General features: G+C 42.3%; 1 protein-coding gene across 2 annotated transcripts in view; it reads right to left on the reverse strand.

Annotated features, from left to right (window-relative positions):
• Nucleotides 1–424: 424 nt before the first annotated feature.
• The window catches only part of lcmt2 (leucine carboxyl methyltransferase 2), a 50137-nt gene continuing 38261 nt past the window's right edge, over nt 425–12300 (reverse strand). For both annotated transcript variants that reach the window (XM_033023565.1, XM_033023566.1), the window contains 5 exons: nt 8664–8876; nt 7235–7332; nt 5648–5835; nt 3653–3788; nt 425–1509 (listed from right to left, as the gene is read on the reverse strand). In XM_033023565.1, coding sequence (XP_032879456.1) covers nt 1351–1509; nt 3653–3788; nt 5648–5835; nt 7235–7332; nt 8664–8876 — 794 coding nt within the window. In that variant the 3' untranslated portion in view covers nt 425–1350. The remainder of the gene's footprint in view (nt 1510–3652; nt 3789–5647; nt 5836–7234; nt 7333–8663; nt 8877–12300) is intronic.

The raw sequence follows: 12300 nt of genomic DNA on the forward strand, positions 1-12300 counted from the left end.
GATATTGTGTTGCTTCAATGTGCCAATGAGATTTCACCAAACAAGATCTATTGACTGCATGAGACAGTGCAAGATATTATCTTATTATGGAGCTCTTTCAAGTAAATGCTTTCAACTGTTATTTCCTTTGTAAATTTAAGCATTAAAGGGCCTGTCCCACTTTCACGACCTAATTCACGACCTCTGCCGAATTTGCCCTTGACTCAAACTCGCAGCATGGTCGTCATAAGGTCGTAGGTAGGTCGTGATGCTAGTCGTAGGTACTCATGGCATCAAGTAGGTCGGGGGTTTTTTCTAGCCTGATGAAAAATGTCCACGAGTAAAAAAGGTTGTGAATTAGGTCGTGAAGGTGGGACAGGCCCTTTACTGCAACGGTTTCAAACGTAATGCACTTTTAATGCATGTTTTGGTGCAGAATATGTCACAAGTTATTAACAAATATTTAATTAATGTTAAGGCATAACATAAATGGCAAAAATAAATCAATATCAGACAGTATCTAATATATAGACTGCAGCTAAACTTAATACAAGATTTTCACTATTATATTTGCACCTGGATATCTACAAAATGGTCACATTCTTCAAATAAATGAGCCCACTAATGCCGTGAATAACACTTACTGTGTTAGAGTACAACTTAATATTATTCCAGAGATAGCAAAGTATTGATTGTAAGAATCATAGTTTACAGAAAGTGGTATTCATGAGTGAATTTATTTCAAAAAGTTATAAACATTTGGCTTGAGAACAGCACAGTCCATTGGTGGATTTTTTCCAACTTATATTCACTGGCTCAAACTCTTCACAGAATGGATCTGTACCGGTGGGCAAACTTTAAGGTCATCACTTGATGTTAGTATAAAAAACACTACAAATGTAATTAATTACAACAAATGTCGGGCCAGTTAAAAGACTAATTACATAAATGATTACGGAGTGACATTCCATTCACCGTGCTTTGTGAAGAGGATAGGGTGACAGTTCTGATCATAAATCTCCCCCATAAATAGTAGTTTTGAAATCATGAAAAAATAATTCAGTACAAATTCAAGTTGTATTCCCATGGTGCCAAATGAAAAAAATAATATGTATTGAAATTCAATTTGAGACCACATGATAAAATGTAAAAATGGTGGTTAAAAATGAAGAAATACACAGAAATCTGGCAATGGCTGGTAATGTTGCCAGGATCACTGATGATTTATGTTCACTATATTTCATTTGTCACTGTCACCAAACTCAGCAGATCCAGCTGTTGGCGGCTTCAGGCTTCCAGGGGAAGTAACATTTCACAACTGAAGATACTAGCTGTACTGCAGTCGCACCTTGGGACTTTTCTGTTGTTGCCTCATCTGATGTCAGGTAGCTGAAGCAGAATTGGTTGTTGATTCAGGTGCGTTCCAAATGAGAAGCAGTTCCCACCTCCTCCGATGAGCACGACTTGCCTCTCCTCTGCCAGCAGTACACTGCTGTGATTGTGCAGCATCAGTGGCCACTTCACAGCATTCTGCAATCAATACATCTGAACATCAACACTACATCCCAGCCTTGCATGTCATGCACCTTTTCCCCACGTTATCCCCATTACCTGTGCAACTGAGCAATGTCATAAACATAGAAAAATCAAGGCTATCAGTTTGGTTGCCAATTCTGATTACGTTTCTGTAGCAAGAACTGCCTTTTTATTTATTTGCTCCATATTCACTTCAGTAAGAATTGATCATTAGGTCACTCCATTTTTCTTGATCTCCATCCCCGTTAAGTCGTCTTCACACCCTACACTTCCTTATCTCTGCAATTCTCCCTCCCCCTTCCCTGACTCAGTCTCAAGAGGGGTCTCGACCCAAAATGTCGCCCATTCCTTCTATGATGCTGCCTGTCCCGCTGACTTACTCCAGCATTTTGTGTCTATCTTTGGTTTAGAACAGCATCTGCAGTTCCTTCCTAAAACACTGTTGGCTGTTAAACTCCACACCTCTTTAATCCCTGACTCCTCCACATTTCCAGACTCCCAAATCTTCTCCGCCTCATATCTTCAAACTCCTGTTTCCTTGGAACTTCCAATCTGCATGGTGATAAACTGGTACCCAGAGTACAAGTACACAGAGTTTAGTTTAGAGATACAGCGCGGAAACAGGCACTTTGGCCCATCGAGTCTGCACTGACCAGCGATCCCAACACATTAACACTAGAATACACTACAGACACTATACTATAGACTAGACAATTTACAATTATACCAAGTCAATTAACCTACAATCCTGTACGTCTTTGGAGTGTGGGAGGAAACCGAAAATCTTGGAGCAAACCCATGCGGTCACGGGGAGAACGTTCAAACTCCATACAGACAGCACCCATAGTCGGGATCGAACCAGGTCTCTGGCACTGTAAGATAGTAGCTCCAACCTACTAGTGGAAACGTACTCTCCACATCCACTCTATCCAGGTCTTTCACTACTCTGTACGTTTCAATGAGATTCCCCCTCATCCTTCTAAACACCAGCGAGCATAGGTCCGCTCTCATCATATGTTAACCCACTCGTTCCTGGAATGAGGGGACTAAAATGGGAGGTCAAGAGGAGGGTCAGAATGAGGGGACGGGGGGGTGGGACACACACACACACAACACGGGCTATCTGAAATTATAAATGTTCATACCATTGAGTAGCAGATTACCCAAGCAGGACATGAGGTGCTGTTTCTCTTGTTTGTATTGATGGCAATGGAGGAGGCCGAGGATGAACAGGTTACTGAGAGAATGGGAAAGGGAGCAGAAAGGGCCGGCAGCTGGGACTTAGGGTTGGCCATTCCACACGGCAAACTATTCGGGCAGACTGCACTTGGTCTCTGTGATGTTGAATAAGTCACATCGGGAGCACCAAATGCTGTAGACAATTTTCCGGAGGTGCACGCGTATCTTTGCCTTGCCTGATTTAATCAGCAAATGTGGTGAGAGAGGAAGTGTAAGAATAAGTGCTACACCTCCCGTGGTTGCAGGGGAAAGTGTCAGGGTTGAGGAAAGATGGACTAGGAAACCATGAAGGGAATAGTCCCCGATCATGGCGGAAAGGGGTGAGGAGGAGAAGATGTGGTCACCGGCAGAACTGATAAACGAATATCAAGGTATTGCCTGAACGTAGCTGGAATGCAGAATTCTTGCTTTCTTTTCCACTGGTGAGTTACTGTGAAATGGTTTTGTATGTAGCCACATTCCTCGCAGCCTTCACTGATACTAATATAAAGCAAAAGCCATTGACATCACATAGCCATGCAAGCTTTGTAGCTACAGTCCTTATTAAATTGGGAATTAATAGGGACAGGTAAAAAAAGGCATATTCTCCTCCATCCACCAAAATGAATGAAAACAATCAGCAAGAGTATAAATTATCTACCATCTTTTCATTTGCATCAAGTATAAATTAGGGAAATAAGGATGCGTGCTTATATCAGATCATTAACATGTCAACATTGTAGGGAATCGGCTTCTTTGAAACAATTTGCATCAGTTTTGCATCTTATGACTCGCTTTTGATTATTACCAAAAGGACTAAAATAAGCAAATATTCAGGAGAGACAAATTCCTGGGTTAAATATAACATGGGTTTTGCTCATATATATATATATATATTGCTCAAATATTGATAACTTGCCGTGTCAATGTAGTAGTCAAAACTCCGTCCTGTTTTTAAGTCAATAAAAGTCACTTCAGGGATTGATTCAGAGTGGATTGACACACCTCCAAGTAAAATAAGTTTATCATCAAGAATGTGCATTGTGTGCGAGTACCTGAAAGGTAAATACAGATCAACAATTTGAAAGTCATTTTAACCCCCCCCCCCCCTCCCCCCCCGTCATATTGGTTTTCGACGGTCATGTGTACAAAGGCACAGTGAAAAACTTTGTGTTGTGTGCTATCCAGGTAAATCATCCACTAATCATCCAATCAGACCCTCAGTCTAAGGAAGCGTCTCGACATGAAACGTCACCCATTCTTTCTCTCCAGAGGTGCTGAGTTACGCCAGCATTTTGTGTCTATATTCGGTGTAAACCAACATCTGCAGTTCTTTCCTATACATAAATCAGAATAGAGGAGAAGAGGAAATGATTGGGGATGGCCCTTGTTTTTGCATGTGTCCAAAACGGAAAGGTCCTTCTTTAAAGATGTAATGCCGTAATCCTGAAGGGCAGCAGACAATTTCTGATCAATTGCATCTGTTCTCGACAGGGTGGATTGGTAAACAAAGCCAAGCAGTTTAAATCAAATCAAATATCCCCATGGTTACAATCAGGTCCTGTGTGTATCCTTTTCAGCTACCTGTTTTTCTCCATATTATTATTTAACAGGAAGCATTTAATTTGCTTTTGCAGCACTGATGCATGAATAATGACAGCTTATCTTTAAAGTGTAAAAATTCATACAGGTTACGACAAAGATAGCGAAACTCTACTTTTACCCAGGCTACCAATTAAAATATAATGTTAATATATATATATATAGATATTAAAACAAGGATTTCCACATTTCTCCACATGGTTTCCCTTTTGAGATCACACCAACAATGGGCCTACCAAGGCACTACCCGTCCTGAGGTCATTTGTGGCCAGTCCTGATTAGTCCTGGTCTTTTCTCGCCTCTAGCTCTTCACCCCCCCCCCCACCTTCAGTCAAAGAAGGGTCCTGACCCGAAACGTCACCCATCCTTTTTCTCCAGAGATGCTGCCTCACTTACTGAGTTACTCCAGCACTCTGTGTCTATCTTGGATTAAAATGAGTACTCAGTTTACACTTGGCTTTGAGTTCAAAAATTCAGTTCGTAGTTAAGAGTCAAGAGTTCAAAAATTCACTTAGTATGCAGGGTAAATAGAATTTACCCTGCATACTAAGTCTCTGGTACAGTGAGGTTGCAGCTCTATCCTTATCACATTCTTTAGTCTTTTCATCTTTGACCTATGTCTAACCATCTGCCCATCAAAACCCCTTCACCTGTATCTACCTCTAGGCCGCCAGACTTTGTCCTTCCCCTCCCTCCTTTCCAGCGTATTCCATCACCACCACACTCAGTCTGAAGCAAAGATCCTATAGCGAGCAAGATGGATCACTCGACGAAAAAGTAGTACGGTCATGGGCAGATTCATGGGTAATTTTCGGCCCCATTTCCGTAACCGGCTTCCGTCTCCGCACCAAAGATCACATAGCGGGGCAAAGATAACTAGTGCGGAGACGGAAGCCGGTTACAGAACCATCCTCGTAAAAATAAAAGTTAATTGGTAAAAATCTTCTCCTCATTTTCAGAATTTTAATTTATTAACACAAACTGTTCCCCCGCAACGTTGATTACACTGCGAGTCGGGTCGGGTTACGGAAATGGATGAAAATAAGGCCCACGTTCCGTTCCGTTCCGTTGCGTACTACACATCAGCCCATTGCATTTAGCAGGAGTGGTCTATCTTGCTCCGCTATAGGATCTTTGGTCTGAAGGGTCCTGACCCGAAACACCACCTATCCATGTTCCCCAGTGGTGCTGCTTTGTAAGTAATGTTTTTTAATGGATCAATCCACTATGTACTGAGGACATAGGCAAAAGTATGAGATAGACAGGAGATCCCAATGAAATATTTTTCTATAGAAAGGAGTTTTATCTTTACCGTGGAATGATGGAGGAAATCATTTCTATTCTTTCCCAAACAAAACCAGATAAAGTTGGTCTAAGATGGCAAATGGATCCCAAAGGGATCTGTGCTGATCCCAGTCCTCCAGTAATCAGAACACCGTCCTTCCATGCACAAGCACAGTGGGAATGACGACTTTCTGGAGGGGAACCATCCACTGGAATCTGCAAAGCACAAAGAGCATGCATCATATAATAGGTTAGCAGGATGGTTGATTTACTTTCATGATTTTGAAGAGTAAATTCAAACTAACTTTTACTTCTGGGGAATTCTTACATTCCAATAAAGAATACTTAACAATTTAGCAAAGTACACCAATCTAGATATTTCATTACTCTCTCTAATGGGAATGTCCCACTTAGGCGACTCTTTAGGCGACTGCCAAGGATAGTTTCAGCAGGCAATGAAGAAAGCTAATGGCATGTTGGCATTCATTGCGAGAGGATTTGAGTTTAGAAGCAAGGAGGTCCTACTGTAGTTGTGCATGGCCCTGGTGAGACCGCACCTGGAGTATTGTGTGCAGTTTTGGTCTCCTAATTTGAGGAAGGATATTATTGCTATTGAGGGAGTGCAGCATAGGTTCACCAGGTTAATTCCCAGGATGGCGGAGCTGACATATGATGAAAGAATGAGTTGACTGGGCTTGTATTCACTGGAAATTAAAAGGTTGAGAGGGGAACTTATAGAAACATATAAAATTCTTCAGGGATAGGATATGTTCTCAATGTTGGGGGAGTCCAGAACCAGGGGTCACAGTTTAGGAATAAGGGGTAGGCCATTTAAGATTGAGATGAGGAAAAACCTTTTCACCCAGGGAGTTGTGAATCTGTGGAATCCTCTGCCATAGAAGACAGCGGAGGGCAATTCACTGGATGTTTTCAAGAGAAAGTTAGTTAGAGCTCTTAGGGCTAACGGAATCAAGGGATATGGGGAGAAAGCAGGAATGGGGTACTGATTTTGGATGATCAGCCACGATCATACTGGCTAGAAGGACCGAATGTCCTACACCTGCACCTATTTTCTATGGTTCTTCAGTCAGAGTGTAAGAACCAGGAATATAGTGCTTGAGACAATGGTTAAAGATGGATTACTGACAGTATTTAAGAAGTGTCCAGTTGAACATTTCAATTGCTTCAGCAAAGAAGGCTGGGAGATGGGCTTAATATGGAAGGATGCCCATTGGACAAAGTTGAACCGAATGACCTGTTTTCATGCTGTCATCATGAATGGCCTGTTTTCATGCTGTTTTCATGAATAAGAAAAAAGAATCAATAAAATGTTAGACATCCAAGCGGAAATAAAACAAATATCAAAATGCTATGGTGCAGAATTACCATTAGAATTAGTGAAATTGACTGTAATTTGTTATGTTTTTAAACAATTAAAAAGATAAAGGAATAAAATGACATTTTAGACTGAATTAATGATATTACCAGAGTGTTTCAACAGGATGGAGATGTTCAAAATGCTATTCATGCCCCTTTCCTTAATTTCATCTGTTCATAATTGTTCTCTTCACATAAACTCAGTGCAATGTTGATTTTTTAAAATTTCTGAACTTACATGTGCCCAACTGTAATCTTGCAGATTGAGGAAATGCCAGTCACCCAGTACCATCTCTTTGGGAGAGCGACCACCGTAAATGAACAGATACTTCTGATCTTTAAAAAAAAAATCACGTTGACCTCGAGTTAAGAGATTACAAATATTCATTAGATCTATTATTTTCTGAGACTATTAAAAATAATAAAAATTGAATCTGGAGGCATTTAGTAACAATAAACCATTAAGTCTTGCTGACCTTCAGTCAACCTGAATCTTATCCGTTGACCCTGAAATTAAATAATCACCATGAGGGCAAAATACATTTGGATCGGGACCCTTCTTCAGACACTCAAGCGGAAATATTGCCTGACCATTCCCTCCCCAGACGTTGCCTGACCTGCTGAGTTCCTGCAGCACTTTGTGTTTTGCTCAAGACTTCAGCATCTTGGATGGATCAGAATTCAGAATTTTGGATTGTTTTCTCCAGCAGACATTAACAATCGCAAGGCACTATTTCAAATGTAGCTGAGGCCACACCTGATATTCTGGCTAATGTTTATTTCACAAACCAAACCTCAAACAAATGGATTACGTCATCATTATCAATTTGAATTTAATGGGAAATTGCATCGTGCAAACTGGATGTTAAGTTTCCTACATAACAACTGTCACACTTTCAAAAACATTTAATTGGCTGGAAAGCAGCTTCTGATACAATGAGCACACACAAAAAAGCTAATTTTTATAAAATAACTAATCTGAGGGTTTGTGTTTTTTGATACAACAATCTTTCTGAAAGTTTGAGCAAGTCTTCTTTTGTAGATCTGTAATTAACTTTCCATTTGAAATAATGTTAACATTGATCCTGTTCCATAATATCTTAATATTTAGGATAATCAATTATGGATTTTAATTATGTGTAGGAAAGAACTGCAGATGCTGGTTTACACCAAATATAGACACAAAATGCTGGAGTAACTCAGCGGGACAGGCAGCATCTCTGGAGAGAAGGAATGGGTGACGTTTCGGATCGAGACCCTTCTTCAGACTGGGAGTCAGGAGAGAGGGAGACCAGAGAAATGGAAGGGTAAAAAGAGCATGCAGGGTGGGAAAAGGACAGATCAAAGCAGATGATGATCAAGGAAATGCTCAATGGTTCATTGTTGGCTGAGGGGAAGGTGACAACGAGGCAGACAAACAGTAAAATTAATCAGGAGAACAGTGAAACTGGTTGGAGAACTAGGGTGGGGGAGGGACTGGGAATCATTCAATCAAAGCAGCTGATTTCCTCCTTTTGTTTTCGCTTTGTCAGCGAATATTTATAATACTAAAAGAATGAGATAAGAAACAAACAGAATGATTTGAAACCTTTCAGTCTTTCGTCTGGCTGTTTTGTACTTAACAGCCACTTCTGTCAACATGATTTCTTCTTGCTTGTTATTTTTACCTCTGTAAATCACTTCTGTGGCTGTGTGTCGCCAGCGTGGTGGCGGCATGGTGCCGCTACATTCGATGGCCTTTAATGACAAGTTGGCACCGTTGCCTGCGTCCCATCTCAAACAGACAACACTTGTGACTGGCTTCAGTGGAGACATGCGGCCGCCAATGAGCATGCAACGATGGTCCCTCAGGGCAGTCAGACTGGGAAACATTCTCTCAGCTGAAAGGCAGCAACAAAAAGCATGTTTAATTCACAAACAACATCGATTACAGGTCAAAGGAACAATTAATTTCAAAGGATCAAAGGTTCAAAGGTTATTTTATTGGTCACATACACCTAGGTGTAGTGAAATTCTTCTTGCCAATGCAGCACATAAAGAAAGAATACAGACATAACAGTAATAAAGAAATGTAAACATAAAAACATCCCCCCACAATGGTTCCCATTATGAGGGAAGGCACAAAGTCTAGTCCCCATCCTATGTCCACCCATAGTAAGGCCTATTGAGGCCTCCACAGTTGCCTTTACGGAGGCCCGATGTTCCAGGCCGTTCTCGCCGGGTGATGATGCTCCGGCATTGGGAGAATCCTCTCAGCGGCATGGGAACCCTGGAACGGCCGCTTCCCTTACCGGAGACCGCGGCTTCCGAAGTCAACAAGGCCGCGCCGGAAGGAGCTTCACCACTGGCGATCTCAGTGAGAGATCCCAGGCTCCCGATGTTAAGTTCGGCGCCGCCGCCCGCAGCTGGCCGCTCCACGGACCCGCAGCTCCGCGATGTTTTTCTCGGCGGTCTTCAGCTCACCGGAGCTCCAGCGCGGCGACCCGGGCAAGGCATCACCCGCTCCGCTCCGCGATAGCGCTCCAGCGCTGTGCCACCGCCGAAGCCGAGGTTCTGGGCAGTCCCCTCAGGAAACGCCGCTCCAGGCCCGCCGGTAGGCCGCGAGGACGGGTCGAAATTGCAGCCCGGAGAAAAGCTGCCTCTCCGACCAGGTTGGGACCCTGAAAAGTAGTTTCCCCCTCCCTTCCCCCCACCCCCCACATAAAAACGACTAGAACTCCAAAAACAAAACACTAAAACTCACTAAAAATAAAAAAAAAAGAGTGAAAAACTAACAGCTGCAGGCTGGGCAGCCATACCGCACAGGACGGAAATTAATTTACCTCTCAAGCCAAATAAAACTCCACGTCCAAAAAACTGGCAGATTTGAGTAAACTTGACCGAATTCGCATTCACGTCAAGAGTGTTTAATTGTCATATGTTCCAACTAAACCATGAAATTCGTGCTTGTTGTAGCTTACCATTGTTTCCAGATAGTGCAAATTTCAGGGGAAACTATCATGGACTTGGATTCTAATTGTTCAAGAAGGAACTGCAGATGCTGGAAAATTGAGGGTAGACAAAAATGCTGGAGAAACTCAGTGGGTGCAGCAGCATCTATGGAGAGAAGGAAATAGGCAACGTTTCGTCCCGAAACGTTGCCTATTTTCTTCACTCCATAGATGCTGCCGCACCCACTGAGTTTATCCAGCATTTCTGTCTACCTAGGGTTCCAATTGTGTATTTTTGCAGACATTTTCTGTTCACTGCCTTGTGGAATGTATGTGTAATAATCTAATATTTACATATAATTGTGTTTTTGTGTGTTGTCTGAGTCTATGTGGCTGAGATCCTGCTGCAAGCAAGCTTTTCATTGATCATACTTGTGCATATGTGAATGAACTTGCCTTAACCTGTCTGAAGGGTTCTGGCCTAAATAGTCACCTGTCCATTCCCTCCACAGATGCTGCCTGACCTGCTGAGTTCCATTAGCACTTTGTGTGCTTTGTTCCAGATTCCAGCATCTGTGGTTCTGTTTGTCTCCATCTCTCTTAATTATTTTAAGATCTTTTGATTTTAAGAGTGGTCAGTAAAAATATAATTTCTGGAAACAGAAAGCGAAGCCAAGAGAACCAACAAGGACTGAACTCGTCTCATGAGCAAGACCTTTTTTCTTCTTATCCACCACGCCAGCTGCTGATGGCTTTGACTGCTTTGTTCAGTGAAGTTCATTGACTAAATAGACAGCAACAATTTGTTTGATGAGTTATTCACCTCTTTAACAGCAGGGGGCAATGCAGCCAAGCCTAACTGAGCTCTGCAACAATGTCCACATACAACAATATCCACATACAGGCCTGACGAAGGGTCTCGACCCGAAACGTCACCCATTCCTTCCTTCCAGAGATGCTGCCTGTCCCGCTGAGTTACTCCAGCATTTTGTGGCACCTTCCACATATAAGTAACCAGTTGAAACTGCACAGCCAACTGGAGAACCAGATTAATAAAGGGCTTGTCCCACAGTACGAGTCATCCCGACTATTTTTTTCCTCGTGGACATTTTTCATCGTGATGAAAAAACGTCCCGACTTACCTGATGTCCCGAGTACCTACGGTTAGCATAACGAGCCGCTATGAAACATCCACGAACTCCTACGGACTCGTTACGAACATTCTGCGAGTTCGAATCAGGGGAAAACTCTGGAGAATTTGTGAATTACCTCGTACAGTGGGATAGGCCCTTAACAAAATTATTGGAAACATTCAGCAAATCAAGCAGGATTTGTGGAAAGAGAAACAGTTAGTGCTTCGGGTCTATTTCCATTTCTACAGAGGTTACTATAGTGCGTCCAGAATTTTCTGTTTTTATTTCAGATTTCCTGCAATGGCAATTTTATCATTTCAATTTACTGAAGAAACCAAAAATGCGGAGATCACAAAATGAGCAGAACAGAGACTGAAAACAGAAGTTTATCCTGTGAACGCTCAGTTGTGATCAGGATACATTTGCTACCCCATTGGGAAGCCAGAAGTAGAAACAAAAACACATCTGCACATATGAACATTAGATATTATAGTATAAATGTACAGCAGCAAAATGTAATCACCATCTACCTTTTATGAGCATATGAGTTGTAGAGTAGAGGGATCTAGGAGTACAGGTACATGGTTCCTTGAAGGTTGAGTCGCAGGTAGATAAGGTGGTCAAAATGGCTTATGGCACTTTGGCCTTCATCAGTCAGAGTATTGAGTATAGAAGTTGGGAGGTCATGTTGCAGTTGTACCAGACGTTGGTGAGACCGCATTTAGAATATTGTGTTCAGTTCTGGGCACCATGTTATAGGAAAGATATGGTCAAGCTTGAAAGGGTTTAGAAAAGATTTACGAGGATGTTGCCAGGACTAGAGGGTGTGAGCTATAGGGAGAGGTTGAGTAGGCTGGGTCTCTATTCCACGTAGTGTAGGAGAATGAGGGGAGATCTTATAGAGGTATACAAAATCATGAGAGGAATAGATCGGGTAGATGCACAGAGTTTTTTACCCAGAGTAGTGGAAATCGAGGACCAGAGGACAGAGGTTCAAGGTGAAGGAGAAAAGATTTAATATGAATCCTAGGGGTGACTTTTTCACACAGACGGTGGTGGGTGTGTGGATCAAGCTGCCAGAGGAGGTAGTTGAGGCTGGGACTATCCCATCGTTTAAGAAACAATTGGACAGGTACATGGACAGGACAAGTTTGGAGGGTTATGGACCAAACGCAGATAAGTGGGACTAGGGTAGATGTAGGCGAGTTGGGCCGAAGGGCCTGTTTCCACACTGTAAGGGA

The sequence above is a fragment of the Amblyraja radiata genome, chromosome 7, assembly GCF_010909765.2.
Source record: "Amblyraja radiata isolate CabotCenter1 chromosome 7, sAmbRad1.1.pri, whole genome shotgun sequence".
Classification (NCBI taxonomy): domain Eukaryota; kingdom Metazoa; phylum Chordata; class Chondrichthyes; order Rajiformes; family Rajidae; genus Amblyraja; species Amblyraja radiata.